The sequence below is a fragment of the Solanum verrucosum genome, unplaced genomic scaffold (genome assembly GCF_900185275.1).
Source record: "Solanum verrucosum unplaced genomic scaffold, falcon-dt-bn FXZP01000234.1, whole genome shotgun sequence".
NCBI lineage: Eukaryota > Viridiplantae > Streptophyta > Magnoliopsida > Solanales > Solanaceae > Solanum > Solanum verrucosum.
Window position 1 is genome coordinate 601154 of NW_026020440.1, and position 19246 is coordinate 620399.

The 19246-nt window shown below is 31.2% G+C and overlaps 3 protein-coding genes across 3 annotated transcripts in view; all 3 read right to left on the bottom strand.

Moving 5' to 3' along the window:
- The window catches only part of LOC125808166 (nodulin homeobox-like), a 217276-nt gene that overhangs the window by 67733 nt on the left and 130297 nt on the right, over window positions 1–19246 (bottom strand). The window lies entirely within an intron of this gene.
- Window positions 971–1483, bottom strand: LOC125808233 (uncharacterized). The gene has a single exon (XM_049487956.1). The coding sequence runs from the start codon at window positions 1481–1483 to the stop codon at window positions 971–973; it is 513 nt and encodes a 170-aa protein (XP_049343913.1).
- LOC125808177 (RNA-binding protein BRN1-like) lies at window positions 10304–18243 on the bottom strand. Its single transcript, XM_049487901.1, has 9 exons — window positions 17858–18243; window positions 17611–17693; window positions 15725–15776; window positions 15407–15532; window positions 15242–15321; window positions 12283–12450; window positions 11633–11975; window positions 10808–10951; window positions 10304–10723 (listed from the first exon to the last, which is right to left on the bottom strand). Exons 1-9 carry the CDS (start codon window positions 18042–18044, stop codon window positions 10596–10598), a joined length of 1311 nt encoding a protein of 436 aa, XP_049343858.1. The 5' UTR covers window positions 18045–18243; the 3' UTR covers window positions 10304–10595.

Here is a 19246-nt window from a genome sequence, read left to right on the forward strand (position 1 = left end):
ATTAAAACCACAAATATATAAAACTTGTTAACAATGTATATAAGTTAAATTTATTTAAATTTTACAGGTAAGACCCAAACGAAAGAAAAAGTTAGTAATATGCTTCTTATGTGGTGCTTGGTACGAGATTGTAGGGATTTTTTTTTATGTATCATCTTTATCACTAAACAAAATATCTTAATATTGAGTGGCTAGCAAAATCATGACGTTATTCTACCCCACAATTTCATGACAATAATTTAAATAGATAGTGACAACACAAAAGAGAAAAGAAATACATATTAAAAGGCATATATGTATAATTTAAGAAATAAAAAGTAATTGAAACGGAGGGAGTACAAAAGAAAGAAACGATTTCCATTCCCAACTTTCTTTCTTTTCTTTTTTTATTTTTTTGCCGTTGATCGTTTTGGAGTTTGGCTAGGATTTTCATTGAGTCTGGATCTAAAGCGACAACAAAATTAAGTAAAAATTTCAAAAGGACAATAAAAAATAAGGTCGAAATCAAAAGAACAACATTTAGACGGAAGGGTGACGGTGTGGATTTTTGCGCATGGAGTCTACTTTGTAAATGTTGCCCCTTTGATTTCATCCTTATTTTTTTCTCTTTTAGAATTTTTGTTCAATTTTGTTGCCCTTTTGGTTTCGGACTCAATTTTCATTCACAACTTGCTTTCTTTTCTAGTCGTTGCTCGTTTTAGAGCCTGACTAGGATAAATTTCACTTTTTATTAAGAGCAAATTTATTATCTCAACTAAAATTCGAGATTTCTGAAAGATGGAGTGGTATACATCACTTCATTATAACCTTTGATAGTGCATTTTCACGACTTTTCATTTCTATATACACTTTTGATACAAGTTTTTGTAACCAAAAAAAAAAATGGAAAAAATAAACAAGAAACCAGTTTGAGCAGAACTGGGAAGTTGTGGATTGGATAAAAATATGAACAAATCATAACTCACTAAACTTAAGAAGCCAAACAAGTTTCCCAAAAAAGCTTATCCTTGTCTTTTTGGCTCTTCAATTCAGAATCAACACCAACACTACAAACATTACTTTTCAATTTCAAATTATTACATCTATTAACACCATTATTCATCCAACCTTGTTCAACTACGCTCCCATCGTCCTCATCTTCATCCTCATCCTCGACCTCCATATCACTGTTCCAACGATTAAAATCACTAGAAGATCTCGAATAAGTATCCACATCACCATCATCATCATCATCATCATCATTATTATCGTCGTTGTCAATTTTGAAATCCAATTCCATATCTTCATAGCTACATGATTGTGCATCATCATCTTCAAGAAAGCGTCGATGAGAAGAATTTAAAGTGATCAAAGAATCAATTGGATCATCACTTGTCGTACTACAAAAATTAGAATCAAACTCAGAATCGCCCGTAGATTCAAAAAGCAAAAATGAAGACACATCAACAAGACTAGTACTATTGCATTCTTGAGAATTCATCATTTCTTCTTAGGTACCAAAAAGAAACATTCTTGGACAAAACCCCAAACCAAGAAAATGAATATATATAGGAAAAAATATGATTTTTTTAATTTTTTTTTTGGAGGAGGAAAGAGTAAAGGAGGAATACAAGGAAAATGAGAAAAGTGGGGTGATATAAAAATTGAAAGGGCATGTGATGGTACCAAACTTCTAGAAGCCTCAATTATATAAGTGTGTTTTTTTTTTTTTGGTATAATAGTTGTAGCCATCAATATTTATTCTAAAATATCCTAAAGAGTCAGCCCACTTCTTCTAGAAACTTTATACTATGTCCAATTCCAACTTTTTATCTTTTTTTCATTTCATTTAAGATAAAGAAGTATTCAAACATTTGAAGGTTGCTATTGTGTTTACTGCTTTAACATTTACTTTACTTTTAAAAAATAAATAAATTATACATCCACTTTCTGGATATAGAATCATAAATTAGACTTTCCTTCATTTTAATTTACTTGTATTATTTTTCTTTTTAATATGTTTTAAAAAATATATATTTTTTATATGTTATATATTTTCAATTTAAGATTATAAAATTTTACAATCTTTTTTATTTTCTTAAACTTGTATCAAGTTAAAACTAAATAAATAAATTGAAACGGTAGGTATACCTAGCAATGGTTAAAGGACAAATAGTTCATATGTAGAATATTCATATTTTATATTTATTAATTTGATGTGAATAACATGATATGTATAGAATACTTATATCTTATATTTATTGATTTGACGTGAATAATCTGTCATAAATTTTACTATTTTAACAACATTTAGTTAATGCATTTGTCAAATAACAACCAAACAACAAACATAAATACAAATTGAGTTTTAAAATCTTCCCCAAAAGTTTAAAATAAACATAGAAGTTCAAATGAAATATAACATATATGATAACCTTAAAACAAAAACAGAAGTATATATGGGTAAATTTGGATATTTCTTCTGAAGTATTTAATGTGTTTTTCTATTTGAATTATGGAAAATACTCAAATATGCCATTGAATTTTTAGAAAAGGCTTATTTGTGTCATTCGTTAAAAACTTGGCTCATTTATGCCATTGCTGAGTTAAAAAAAATGGCATGAATAAGCCTTTTATTTATTAGTAATGACATAGATGAACCAAACTTTTGACGAATGACATAAATAAACCTTTTTCTAAAAATTTAATAACATATTTAAGTATTTTCCCTATATAAAAATATTCATATCAAACAAAAACCCTTCAATTTTTTGTTACAACTTACAAAGCACTTTTTCTTCGACTTGAATCTACTTTGTCTTATTCATCCAATTTTGTTATCTATCAACAAGTTGGTTTGGTTTATATCCCATCAAATTCAAGTTGAGTTAGGGATTTTATTTTTTTATTATTGTTGTTGTTATTATTTTGCTAATTCTCCTGTCTTTTTCTGATAGGAGAATGTCATACACGTACCACACAATTATTAATTATTCTACCATACACGCCATGTAAAATAGATTAATAATTTCTAACAATTGATATGCCTCTCTATCTTAAGAGTAGGGATAAGATCTACGCATATCTTATTTTTTCTAATTTTTTAAAAATTCTTTTTATATTTTATTTATAAAATTATTATAAATATACTATTATTATTTATGTAATTAATATCCGACTTGCTCAGATTTGATAAGTAAATAGAATAACGTGACAGAAAAAAGAATTAGACAAAGAAAAAGATAAACCTACTTATGGTTTTTACTTTCAAGTTGAGTTGGTCTTGTGAGCCTTTATATGACAAAATGGAAAAATAAACTCAAATTCAAATTTAGTAGGGATGTTGAGTTTCAAACATCGTAGAGGTGGTAAAATAAGTTCATGAAATCATAATCTGTTCGAATTTGAACAGATTATTGACTCGTTAATTTATTAACTCAATTTATTTTAGCATATTAAAAATTGAGCTTAAAATTTGGTAATAATCCCATAACGGAACGAATTGAGTTTTGCCCATTTCAAACTTTCAACTCAAATTATTTTTTAATTGATCAATAATCCGTTTATTTACTATCTCAATCCATTTTTATCCTTCCAAATTCAACCTAATTTGTCTATTTGACAACACTAGGGCAGATAAATTGGAAAAGTAAATAAATAAACATTGGAATTTAATTTCTTTGGGCATAATGGTCCTCTAATGCTTGTTTAATTTGCACAATTTCTAAGAGGAAGATTGAAAATGCTTCCCAATGTTAGGATTGTATATTGAATTGATTATGCATATAGTCCTTGTTCAACACATGGAGTAAATGAATTTAGAACACTATGAAAGACTAAAATATTTGTTGTAAAAGTGAACTTTAATTGACTTGACTTCTCCTTAATTAGTTGATATAAACAACCTAAAAATATTTGTTGTAAAACCAATTTTCTTAGTTTTCAGAAGTCTCTTTGTTAGTACTTTATACCCCTTTTAGTTTAATTTTTTTATCTGTCATATTTCGCTTTATAAAAAATAATCTAACTAATCTTTAAAATTAAATAAATTAGGTTAATTTGACATTTAAATTTAGATATTTAAAAATTATACGAAAATATTATAAATTGTAATTTTTCTCATATGATGAAAAATTACGTCTTAAAATATTGGTCAATGTCTATATAGTTTGATTCTCAAAAGTGACGGTAACAAGTAAAAAGTGAATGTAGGAGTACTAAACATAATTTTTGTTGCTTCTAACATATATACAAATATATGAGATCATACAAGTAATAAAGGATCTATTAATTTCTCTGAATTATTAATTGTGGGTTGATATTACTTATGTGCATTATATTGATAGCTCTAAGTTTATTTAAACTAATCCAGTGCCTATATTTTTACGATGGTAAGAAAATAACAAAATGCATTTAAATCTCTTGTTTTCAAGTACAATTAACGAGCCACAAATAGTGTTCAACTATTTTGTTAAATAATCAAACAATTACGATCAAGAATAAATAAATAACTTAATGATGGAAAACCAATAGATATTAAAATTTTCAAACGTCAATTTTCATGTCAATGTCTAACACCTTAGAATTATGAAGTTTAGTTTCTTTTGTTTACACATGAGCATTTCAATATCCTCAAACACCAAACTAAATCATTTGATATAAAATTTGATATAAATAATAACTAAATATATGCTTTTTGCTCGAACATCAACTTTCTTTTATCATAGGTTGAGAAGAGTTTTCATCAATTTATATATAAAATAAAAAAGGAATCTATTACTTTCAATTATATTTTGATTTTTGCTCAAATATTATTCAAATTGTTACGACTTATATTAATTGGTTCATGTCTTATTATTTTGAATAATTTTATGGATGACCACTAAACTTTTACTGTAAAAAGTATTTGGAATTATGAATAAGGATACACCAAACACATTAAACTATTATTTTAACGAAAAAGGTCGCTCAATTTTATTTAAGTATCATGAACGTAATTAAAATTTTATCTTTAACCAATTATTCAACTTTTTGCCAAAACTTCATAGAAATGTGACATTTGCTTCCTCCTAGCTACTTTTAATAACATTTAAACAAAGTTAAATGACTTTTAAATTTTCTTAAACAATCAATTCAATATTTTAGTGATATTTGAATAAAATTAAGTTTTTATTTTTTTTATTTTTGGGACTCGAACCTGAAATCTTTAAGTAAAGATGAAAAGATCTTAATTATTTCATGACAATCCATGTCGATGATAATAAAAATTAATTTTGCAATATACTATTGATATATATAAGTTAAACTGAGATGGAAGTACTAGTAAGTACTCCCTCCGTCCACAATTGTTTGTCAGGGTAAGGTCATGCACATCCCTCAAGGAAAATTTAATACAAGGTGTAATTTGACTAATATAATCCTACAATATCAAGAATATCAAAAGTCCACATAACTTTTCAATTGAACTACACTATCATTAAGGGCAGAATTGGAAAAAAGTGACTAATTATTTCTTGATTGTTTAAATTGACAATTAATCTTGGACATCTATTTTTAGTATACCTGCCAAACAATTGTGGACGGAGGGAGTATTATTTTTCAAAAGATGAATAATAAAGGTATGAAAAGAGGAAAGTTAGCTGTTGAAGCCAAAGGAGATTTAATTATTCTTTACCTAACCATTAAAACCTTTTGTTGTACTAATTGTCTAAACTGAAGACTAATTAGTAAATTGAATGCGGCAATTCTATTCTAAAGCCGTTTTTCCCGCTCTAAGCAACGGGAAAAACGAGAATAAGAAAATTGACTGCTTAATTAAGTATTTTACTATCAATCAATGTGGTGCAGTAAATGAATTCCTCTTCTCTTAATTAGAAGTTTCAGGTTCGAGTCTTGAGTATGAAAATCCTTGTTAGAGAGTGCTTTCCCCTAAATAGCGTTTTATATTATGTGAATCCGAAATAGTCGGCTTTAATATAAGTATAGGATATCGAATGGAAATAAAAAATAATATAAGTACTTTTATTTTCAATTGACCGTATCAATTAGTCAAGAATTTTCCACTTTTCGACTTTACCACCCCATCAGTAAAAAGAGCAGAAAAGAATTTTCTGCTAAATGACGTGGATGTATTAATATTGGTCTTATTTTAATCTATATATTTCTTGATAGATAATGGTTAATATGAGTATTATATTATAATATTCCTATTAATTAATGTTTAATTAGTTTAAGATTTTGAGTAATAATTGAGAGGAAAAATAATTAATCTTAAAGATAAATTATGTTTTTCTCTTGTTTGAAAATGATAAGTAAAATAAAAATATATATTTAATATGATAAACAAGTAAAAGTGAACGAAGGGGTACTTAATAAATTACATCCCAAACTCTCCTTTTTTATACAAAATCCCCTTGAATTTGACTGCTATAGTTTCTTTTGAATTAGTGCACTTTCCAACTAATTAACCTTGTTTTGTGTAAAGGGTAAACACCTCTACGCAATTTGCTCATTTTTTAAATATGATATTTGGTATTCTGTATTTATTTGATCTGATTAATTTCAATCCACTCTCCTCAACATTTAAGGGATAAATGTTCCTTACCATGGGCTTGTTTGATACAATGAAAAATATTTTCTTAAATAATAAGTAGTGAACGTTTTACTTTTTTAGTATTTAGTAAATGAATAAAATAATGTTATTTTAAAAGAAATTATAAGTAATTTCAGGGATATAATAGTCAAGGAATGGGGGTTGGGGTGTTTGGTGAGTGGGGAAAAGACCATACATTTGAAATATATCATTATGCTAATTGGTACTTGTCTTTTCTATTCTATTAACAAAGTCTTTATCTTGTTTTTAAGGAGCATAATTTTTTAATTCTTTAAATATTTTCCTCCATTTCAAAACACCCCATACATTTTTTGAAAAATTAATTAAATACACATTTTATTTTATCATAATCTCTAAAATTTTCTACCATTTAAAAAATTTTCAAAAATCCCCTCTTAGATACATTACTCTCATCTCGCTGATACATCCCTATCCCCTTCTCGGATACATTTCTCTCCTCTCACTGATACATTTCTATCCCCTCTCGGATACATTTCCTCCCCTCTCTGATACATCCCTCACTTATGTATCCGGGTGTCCAGTAATGTATCCGAAATCCATAAATTTTAAGGGATTTTCATAATTTAAAAAAGAATAGAAAAATAATGTAATTAGTTCCTGATACTACGAGATTTATATAAATTATACAAATTTTCTATTCTCACGACTTTAATCAAGACCATTGTTTAAGACGGTACAAACATTTTTCATAGTCGGCAAAAAAAAAAATCAACTCAAAAAGCATATTTAGCAGACCAAGTCAAAATATTGAACTTCAATTTCACCTAATTAAATATTGGTTCTATGACTCTTAATCATTATTAATGCTAATCCTGGTTTACCACCACGTATTAGGATCAACGAATTGACACATTTTGACTTTTTGAAATTGGGGGTTTGCCGTCCAAAAATTGTGGCAACTTGAGAGTTGAAAGGTCTTTTCAGATAAATAAAAACCCTGGGCCACATCTACATTAGCCCACAATAAAAGTAGTCAATCCAAATTGTTATGATTAAAACGTGCAACTCCATTATTAACAGGTTTATTATCGTAACTCAATGAGAAAGGGACACTTCATAACACAAAATAAACTTTAGCCTTTATGAATTAGACTAATCATTCTCTTAATCTTTCTTCTAGAAAAACTAATGACATGGATGAAGATAAGGAAAGATACATCATTTGCCCATTATTTTATATTTGTCTTTGCTTGTCATTTTAATGAAAATTTGTGAATCAAAATATGCTAATTATGCCAAACAAAAGTTTTCAGGCTTAACTTTGTGGATTCAAAAACTAAGCGGCATAACTTATTATGTTATATTATGATACGAAAAATATAATTTTTTTCCTACCTATCTTTTTTCGGATAACAACGGCATTTTCAAACATGTTTTTGTTATTGAAAGTGCAAAAAATTAAGAATCGCCAATTTAAGAAAGCAAAAATTAATTCGTGCAAATGACCCTAATATGATTCCGTGACTCAACAGCGTTGACTAATCTAAGCAGCCAAACCTACAAACTTGACACGAATTGCATATTTATATTTAAAAAAAAGAAGATAAATATATACTATACTTCATAAATTGTGTCTGCAAAGAAGTTGATAACTCTATAGACATATTATACAGCAACTTGTAACACGAGTAAATAACACCCTTTTATTGGTGTGAGTTTCAATCAGTTCAAGACCGAATAATTGCTACAAGAAAAGTAAGTTACTAAAGACAGCATTTCTTTTTCAAGTTTCTCATCTGATGTCTAGTACCCATATTGAAGCCCAACTAATTGGGATTTGCACCAGATAGAGCTTCGAACCATTAGATAGCACTCCTTATCAAGGATTAACATATCTAAACAAGCTAAATGTGATGTTTTAAAGTAACAAAAGCATAGGAAAGTACACATCCAGAAACTGTTAAAGCAGTTAAGACTCTGAAATTACCTCTTTACTACTGCAATTTGTTATTGTAAATTGTCTATTAGACAGGAGTTTCTTCCGTAGTTAGTATATCATCTAGTTGATGCAAACACAACAATCACCATAACTCATAACTAAACTATGGAACTGGAAAGCACAACAATCACACAGCCTAATCTACCATTCTAACTCCTTTTTCTAATAACTGAACTTTGAAAGTCATTGGATGATGGGCCGGCTGGCGGCTGCTCTACCTTTGTTCACTTAAATACCAGATTTGGTATAACGAAGATTCAATTTTGTGGCGTATGCCTACCACACATACTACGCCATACTTACCTTTACAGAAGCTGCCATTCTAAATCTTACCTGTTTGGAGCAACGAACATTGAATGTTGTATATAAGCAATTCATTAGAATTAGAAGTACCTGCAATATACCAAATTCGAACGGATGAAAATAGAATATACATGGTGCATAATAAAAAAAAAAGCAGGAAAATGGGTTAGCACGTTAAACCAAGTGAACTAGGATACAAAGAGGCTCACATAACATTCAGCATCCGCAAAGGAAGCAAAAAACTGATATGTTCAGTTGTTCATAACAATCTTCAAACTGAAAAAAGTGTCTTCAATCTTTTTCTTTCCAAACCATACCTCTGAATAACAATAAAGAATACTGACACAGTCATCATAGCATTCAATTGCAGCAAAACATTCAAGAAATAGCCCAAGAATTGGACAGGACAAGATCAAGTATATCTTGTATCTTGAAAAACAAAGCAGACTACTTGACCACCAAATGCAGTTACTCTAGTTTAATTTTACTAGAAAACACTAAAGGGTTGTAACTGTACCTCATGAAGTCTCCACAGCAGAGGTCAATTCAGCAATTAAGATAATCACGTATTGCAGGTTCTGCTAAAAATATATTTCTAGAAAAAGACTACATACAAATTTCTAGAGAATATTTTCTAAAGACAACCCATAACCATCAGGAGGGAGACCCCACCCCTGCAGTAAAATAGGAAAATATGGATTAGGGGAAAAGATTATGAGTTATGACATCTACTGAAGCTGAAGAATATAATGGGAATCGACAACCTCAAGGTTCGATGCATGAAAAAACTTATATAACCCCCTCTAAGTTCTTCTCTGGCCCCTTTAAGGAATTAAACCCTGTGTCCAGCGCTCTTCATAATTGCACCAACAGGATTAAAAGGTCCAAGTTAATAGAGAACTAGACTACCTTCTTCTGTACAGAATATGTCACGCCAGAAATCAGGTATGTACTATTCCCATTAGTCTGGATGGAAGAAAGTCTCCACCAAAGCAACAAGACATGCAATGCAAATACTTTCCTTCACACAAGCCAAAAAGCATCATGAAAGTATCGCACCAACTTCCTGAAATGAACAAACAAGAGAAAAGGATGAGAATGGAAAGCTCTTGTCAATTAAACAACAATAATGCAATCAAATAACCATAGCAATTATTTGATCACAAAGCACCTGTTTTCAGAATGGAAACAGAAAAGTCCTCCCATAGATGCGGTATTACAAAGATACACTTCAACTTTGTTTAACTTCGCAACATGACAACATCAATGCAGAGGCTATTAAAATGAGCAAACCTTAGCCGAGAAGTAGGAAATAAATAAGTATTTAAGAAAAAAAAAATACTCAGGTCCTGGGAATATATCATTCTGTTTTTACTCCGATAGAAACAAAAGGAAGACGTAAGCAAAAAGTTAACTTCTTACCATAGAAACAGAATCGGGAAAAAAGGAAAAAAAACAGGAGATTCATTCACTTAATGGCAATCATGTCAATTGAGAAGAATCAATAAAATAATTAATGTCTAAATGTTACTCCATGTTACAGAAATTACAAATTACAGTGGCAGAAGAAATAATCAAGAATTACAAGTTTCAGGGACTTCAACTCATAAGGGAACTACAATTAGCACTGAGTTGCCATGTAGCAGCTCAACTTTCAGATATGCTCTGCAGTGGGTGCCAATGGAGTAATTCCCAAGTAGCTTGCGTGTGACAATTTCCTTCCATACCTCACCTTAGATATCAATAATGTTTATTCTGTTTGTTGTCCCTTTTAAGCTGAACCTTCAACTTCTTACTACCTAATTGGCAACCATTCATCATACTGATTGCAGTTTGTGCAGCTGCTGTAGAGTCATAACTTACAAATCCTGCAGAATGAAGTTCAGTTGATAAGCTAAATAGTGGAAATACTCATTTTGATTGACAATAACTTTGCATTTCAAGGTCCCTACCAAAACATTTGCTAACACCAGTTGCTTTGTCAACGAAAACCTTGGCACTCAAAACCCTACCAAAAGGCTGAAATGCATTTGCAAGCTCTTGATCACCAAATTCTTGAGGAATATGGTAAATAAATAGATTAGCACCAGGTGGACCTGTAAAAAACAAAATTGTTTTTGATAAGTACAGTTTTATTTCTACATGTTCAACTACCACTGCCAAGTACACTACTTCAAGTGACATCTACACCACTGACTTGCATAAAGCATTACTAACGACAAATATTACAAACTTGTGGAATGTTTAATTTGAGTTCCTGTCTATATAGTCCAGAATCTCCATATGCTGCTCATCTCACAAGGTTGGTCAAGTTTGAAATTTGTAGATTAAAGTTCAAATCAACATGCTGTAACACTATACTTTCTGTAACACTTAGGAATAGCTATATAGCCTCTTCGATACTTGCTATGACACACATGTATTAGATATCATTGGCCAGAGATCACATGCATTTATGAAATCCTTGATAAATTAAGTAAATCCAAATATAATAGATTCTAGTGACACATGCATAAGATATCATTGATCAGAGATCACATGCATTTATGGAATCCTTTATGTATCAAGTAAAAACCAAATATAATAGATTATACTATCTTCTTCTTTTACTTCTATTCTCTATGACGAGGAACAATTTCCAGAAAATAATTAACCAAAATAAAGACAAGCAGCCTCATTCAGCAGAAAACCTTAACAGCCCCTACGTTATGGGACTGTACCTGATTAGCCAGAGAAGTTCTAGAGCTAAAAAAGTCACAAAATAAAGGTTCAACAACCTTCAAGCTGACCCCCTGTACTTGAACTGACACTTGAAGATGCTGCAGAATGACTGTTGGTCGTACTAGGGGGAATTGAACCAGGAGAACCACTTGGTGGTCTGGTATTCATAACACCTCCAGGATATGGCATTGAATACTGAATCCCTGGAACAGCAGGGTAAGCGGATCCATAACTTCCAGGTGACATGGCATAATTTCTTGGGCTAATTCCAGGTGAAAGATCAGGTGCACCTCCACGCAGAGCACTTGCTTGGTTTATTGGTGGGACTATATTCTGAAATGCGGACTGATTCTGCATTGATGGTAGGCGATACTGCATGAGCCCATATGCCCCAGGAGTCTGCAAAGTGAGCATATTAACTATGCACTGACCTTTAAACTGATAAACGAAACCAGAATGGGAAGGAAAGGAATGATGTAATTAAGGTAAATAATCATCCCAATTCACATTGAAAATTGTAATAATTGCTGGAATTTTCAGGAGAGAAGCATGTCAATTCAAATAGTACTTTTGTAATAAGAAAATGACATTTCATTAAAGCTAGTACCAAGAAGGTACTGAAAAAGTACAAAAAGGAGTATTCAGAGCAAAATACAAAGCAATAAGCTTCATAACCAGTTTTACTAGAGAATGCAAGTCAACCAACCTGATAACCATAGCCATTGTATGGTGGCATGTAACCCATAGGTAGGGCTCCAAACAAAGAGGGATGCTGTCTAGAGTCGGAAGCATGAGATAGAGATTTCTGAGCCCTCCGGGCTTGCCTTTCCTTTTCAGTATCTGCCCATTTGACTACCAAAGGGACAGTAGCACCCTGGATAAAACGTGTTTGACTAATTTGATAACAATATTCCAGTAAATAGAAGTCATGAATAAGTGAAACTTGAAAGACGCATAATGAGAAATAGCACATCTACTTAAATAGCTTTGGCACCCGTTCATCAGACAAACTAAGGTATCATAGTAAGGTTATTGAAAAATTCTATGTTGCTCGGACTCTTCTAAAATGTTGACGGGTGCATGTCGGATCCTCCAAAAACAGTGTATTTTTGAAGGATCCAATACGGATGCGGCAACATTTTTGGAGAGTCCAAGCAATTTAGGAAATATCAGTGTTATCAAAGGCAAAAAGCGCAAAAAAGCTCTAAGGTCCGTGGGGGCTTTAAGCGCAAAGTGCAAATAAAGCGCGGGCTTTAATGAAAAAAGGCGTAAAGGGAGAAAAAATGCAAATGTATATGTTTAGTCCAAGACTAATAATTATAAACATGAATGACAAATATAGGACCAAAGAAATTGAAAAAAATTTATGATAAAAGTGAAATATCAATTGTTTAGTGTCACTTCTTCAAAAGAGGCTCATTGGCAAGGAAAAGTTTGTTTTTGAACCTTGTTGATGACACTTAAGCGCACATAAAGCAAGGCGAAGCGCTCAACACATTTTGATCCTCGCTTCAGGGCTTAAGCGCGCCTTTGATAACACTGGGAAAAATTGCAACAGAAATGAATATGATGATGGATCCAGGTCATCACTCGCTTTCAACTTCAATAAACTTCTAGTGAAGTATTTAAATTTTAGAAACAGTCCAGCCAAGAGTATGTGAATCAAATGGTATCGCAGTAACCAGCCTTACTCCAGCATCATAATGATGCATAAAATTACTAAATGGTGGAACACTACAATCCATTTATAAATGTGCATTTCAAAAGTTGACACATAAATATCGAAATTAAATTTTCCACCAAATATTTATAGTATTAACTTTAGATGAAAACACCGCCATTGACAAACTGCTGTGAATAGAAAATTCCCCTAAATGGATGAGCTCTCTGTAGGAATAAAGCCTGAATAACATGATAAGTAAGGGTCTGTTTGGTGGCTGCCACCTGATAATTGGAATTGGTGTAATTACTAGGGTAGTAATTGTCAGTCTGGAAATTACACAGCCTAGTAAGTAATTACACTGACCTGTTTGTTTGCCACAATGTAACTATAGTGTAATTACATATGTACTATTTGGATGCACAATTGCAATCATAAGACAATATTAAATGTTAAAAATAAAAGTTCATTACTTAAAATGTATATTAGACAAATATGAAACTTTATAAATGATACAAAATTAAATATTGTATTTTGAAAATTTATTAATTAATAAACATATGTTCTTAACTAATATATGAAAAAATAATTGATTTATATTTTTTAAATTAGAATATTTCAATTGAATTAATCATAAAAACTAAAAGTACAAGATATCTATGAATTAATGCATGTTTGACAAAAAGATAAATATTATAAATAAAAATATAAAATATCATAAATTATTAAAATATTTGACAAAAAGATAACCTATCAACTCTAATTAAAAAATAAATGACTTGCAATGTGAAATCTCAAGTCAATACTACTAAAACAAATGAAACTGAAAATATAACACAAGTTCTAAATTCAAAACAAAAACTTTAACATAATACTCTCATGTCAAAAAACGTAAGTCTATAACCTTACTCAACAATGAATTCTACTTTAATTTAAAAATTAGAGTACGAACAAAACTATGCTAATGAAAAAAAAAACATAGCATAAAAAATAGATAATAAGAAAAATTGAATGGAATCACATGAAGTAAAGGTTGAAAATGAGAAGGAAATGAAATATAAATAATAAAATAAAAAAAACTTTTAGAATTTTTTAGAATAATATAAAAAAAGAATTTAAAATAATAGAAATAAAAAATAAATTAAAATGAAAAATAGAAAGAAGAAATTAAAAAGTAATCAGCTGATAATTACGTCATGTAAATACCAGCAATTCACAGCCCCTCCTTGAGAATTCGAGAGTTTAATTACCCTTGTCAATTGCACTCAATTACCTGCTGACCAAGTAATTACATAGCCAACCAAACACGCACACAATGTAATTACACCCAATTACACCAAATCCAATTACCAGGATGGCTTTCCAAACAAGACTTAAGTTTTCTTTTACAGTAAATAATTCTTTCAACAAGAAAAATGATTTGATATTCTTCCCCAAGCATGAGATAAAATTGAATAGACAGTTGCAATCAAGCATCTCATTATTTCAGTCAAGAGCCTCAAGGCATAACGACTCCAAGCACAAATGCCATGTTGAAATGACCTAAAAAAAAATCACCGGATAATGTCTTTGAATTCCTCTGAACAGCGAATATCAGCAAATAGGCCATTGTGTTGGCCCTGCAACAACAGGGCAATAAATAAGCCATTCACATAACAGACACATGCTGACAGACAAATGACCCAAATCTAAAGCCAACACATTTGGTGCTTCCATGATGACAGATGTTATTCGTGTAAGGAGTACTTACACAAACATTGCAAAGACAGCAGGACAAATGTATTGGATTAGGTTATTCCCATCCTGAATGTTTGACAAGTTCTACAACACCAGAGGAAGGACTATCACCAGAACAACTGCTTAAAGAAGACCCACACTAAAATCACTGCACTTATAAAATCCTATTCATTTTATGAACAAATGTTGGACATATGGCCACTATGCATACTGAAAAATCAATTTCAAGGGCCTCATATCAGCAGTCAACTTGCAGATTGAAACAAACCTCCATCTTATGCTTTCCATGGAGGGCATCTATTGCTGCAACTGCTTGTTCTTTTTTCTCATACTTCAGAAAAGCACATCCTTCAAGAAAGAAGATAATGTAGGAGATGAATTAATTTCTCCCACACAAAACCATTGAACTTAAGAGAGATAATACCAGATATACCTTTACTAGTTTGCTGAGAACCTCTGAGAATCTGCAAATCTTTAATGACTCCATATTGAGAGAACAAGGCAGATACTTCAGGATCGGAGACATTCTTTGGAAGCATACCAACAAAAAGCTTGTGCTCTGGATTCAGGTTAAGGAAAAGAAGAAAGAAAGAAAAAGAAAACAAGAGAAGAAAAGTTATTTATTATTCTATTTAGTATCACAAAAATAATAATGATGACAATGGTAAGAGTAGTTTAGATTAAAAGAGGAGGTTAAATATGAAAAGGTCAGAACAAATATGATAACAAGAGAATTTAAATTATAAATCACCTAGTCTTTCCAACTCGCCATCAGCATACTTTACTTGCAACGGACTAGAAGCCTGAATTGGAAACAGAAACCAGCATGACTTATTAACAAAAATACAGGCAAACATGTGATGCGGATATAAAAGAACTGCAGACACGTGTAACCTTAACAAGCTTAATGGGTACAGTTATCTACTCCCAGACAAAACCAGGTGATGACTTAGATACATGAAATGCTTTTCTTTGATCAGCATTGAAACAGTGAAACTTAATCACTTCACTACAATATGCAAGGGTTCAAATGCTTAGTTTGGAGATAAATGTACTAAGAGGCATGCATACAGCTTAATAGTCAGGTTAGTGTGGGAAACCATAAGGATCCAACGTGCATTAGAAGAAATCTGGTTCTTGACCAATCTATGATGCCAAACACCTCTATTATCTCCACTTTACTTGGATTCTTTTGATCAGTATCTCTATGGTAGAGCCCTGTGATAACTGCTACTACAATCTTCTTTATATATTTTGGGTTAATTCTCTGCTAGTTCATTCAACCAACCATGAAACTTTGTAAGAAATAGATTACTCTAGAGAGAACTTCCAGTCCTCATTCTTTCTTTTTGTTTTTTGGAAATTTTCTTGTTCTTCACTGAGAAGAAGATAAAAAGAAGCAGAGAACTGGTGAAAAACATAAGACCCATAAAAGAAACAGAGAACAGGTGAAAAACATAAGATCCATATTAGATCAACGTATGCAGCCTTTTATCTTTCTTTTTACTTGAACAGGGGGAGCACCTTCCATACAACACCCCAGCTGGTGGCAGGGTAAGTAATGTCCAAATACTTCATCTTTTTCTCAGTTCAAATTTCTCCATACAATTCTTATTTCTCTCCTGATATGTTTTGCTAATAATTCTTACAGCTGCCACTGTAGTCTCAGTAAGTCACCAGCTTGATTCTCAGGCGCTGTATTTATAACTTTAAACTGTGAAGAAGCTTTCCCCCATACGGCTTTTGCGGTACAAACATACTGAGTAAGTTATTTTAGTCGGTTAAGACTGATCACTCATCTCCTTTTCTAGTTTCCACTATTTGGAAATATCAAATGAAACGAAGTGAAGCTTGAACCCGGAATTCAAGTCTTGATAATGCCCACTCCCTACTGGGATTCTGGGAAAGCCTGCCTCAAAAAAGCAATCTGCTTCCTCACTAGAGTTAAGGATTTAAAGCAATTTGCACTAGATTCCAAAAAGATCTTTTTCTCATAGAACATCCTATCAAATCACAGTTTCTCAATGGAGAGTATTTTACATCCATGATGTTATGATTTTTGTTGTCCAATCACTTGTCATTTATAGTGCCATTACAAAACAGATGGACCTACATTCTACATGCTGAAAGTTGAAATACAGAAAATTCCATATGATTCCTCTGAAATATAGAGTCAAACAATTGAATTTCACAGCCATGATCAACCTCAAACTGTCAAATCAACAATTGCAGGTCAGATATAATAAAAACTTCATGTCTCATAATATCTGTACAAAAGACTTGAACAAGCACAAAATCAGTAGGCTATAAATTTTCGGTTTAAAAACTAAAACATAGTTTATACAACGTGGAAAATGAGGTAATTAATTATCAAAATCAGAGAATTAGAGAACAGCGCAGAGATTCGCATCACAAAAATCAGAGATCTTTTATAACTAATTACTTAAAGAGGTCCTCAATTATCAAAAGTTCAGTTTTTACATGATCAATGCAGAGATTACACGGCATATAAGGAACAAAAATCTTCTTTTTCTTTAACTAATTAAGGTACATTATAGTAATGCAAATCTACTTCAATTAATTGAGTAAAAAACGTAATGTATTTACTGAATGATTATAAAATAGAAGAAAACTAACCCCGGGAAGCGTCTTTTTGTTGTGGCATGCATTAACTGCCTTATCCGCTTCTTCTCTAGATGGACAGATCACAAAACAACAGCCTGAAAACAGCAAAATTAGGGTTTGAGTAATGCAATCACGCATCTAGAGAGTACAAATCTTAAAGTAAGTGTGATAAAAACATGTCGCTGCAATTGCACATTGGCGATCCAGAAATCAGGCGGAGAAGTAGAGAAGAGGAAGTGAGTGACATAAATTTGAGAACCTCGAGAAGCACGCGTAGTTTTGTCTTTGATGATGTTGACTTCATCAACAATAATAGCAAACTCTTGGAACATTTCGACAAGTTGTGATTCCGTCATGTTCTTCGGTACTTGACCTACAAACAACTTCACGCTCTCTTCGCTCTGCTGCTCCTCCTGCCTCTCCTCCTCCCTCTGCAACTCCGCCATTACTGCAACAACTCCCACACACACACTCTCCCTCTCTCTCTCTCTCTTACTCACAAACACACTTTCTCTCTCTAAAAGTCTTCGACAACTGTGTCGATCTCTTCAATTTTCTGTATATTTTCTTCTTCTTCTGCGCCGGGTCTTCGCTGATTTCGGAAAATTAGGGGATTTTTAGATGGCAAAATTGGATCTTCACCATTTTTAAATTCATATTATCCGGTTCTTACAATACCCTTGGTTTCTCTAATTTATTACAATATTACCACGGACCGTTCTCCAATATATGAGAAATTTCAAAATGGCAAAATGGGATCTTCACCATTTTTAAATTAATATTTTTGAAGTCGTTAATACCCTTTCTATCACTAGTTTATTACAAGAATGCCACTGTAGTATTTTTCTGCTACTTGGCATTGATCATTTGACAGATCAGACACGTCGGCCGATGATTGTTTGTCATAAATTCGAATACTTTCTCCGTCTTGTTTTATGTGATACTTTTTTATTCGATATTAAAATATGTTTTTTAAAATTTATGATCTAATTTAGATAATTGTGTCGCTAGAAATATTTGTTTCATTAAGAATATAAGAAAAATTTAAAAATTAAATTACTAGTTATTATCATAAGACGATTTTTTATTTATTTTTTGAACGAATTAAAAAGAAATGAATTGTAATGAAGATCTGAAACAGCTTGCACTCGAATTTACGTTATTACCCTTTGTTTTAAAAAATGTCAGCTGTTTGGTCCCACATTTCCAGTTGTTATTTTTCACATAAGGTGGGCCTACATTAACTGTTATGCATTGCAATTTGCAGGTTTACCTTTTAAATGGTAAAATTTTAATTGTTATTTTTAGTATCTATTTTTATGTTTTATTTTTATATGTAGAAAAAAATATTGGTCTTAATAATATAATATTTTTTAGTTGGTTTTAAAAAGAATAATAGTATATCTTTTTATTTGACAAATATTTAATGACATTATCAATATTTTACTTAGATTGGTTTCTACTTACTTGGCAAAATTTTTTATAAAAATGTACTTTTCTATTTAAAAATTTATTTACGGTAAGGATAGTTTTGAAACATTGCAAAAAAGAAAATTCATTTATTTTAAACTGAAATCTCATATACTCATAAGTCATAACTGATATTTAAGGCAATTTTTATATGCACATCCGATAAAAAATTTCATCT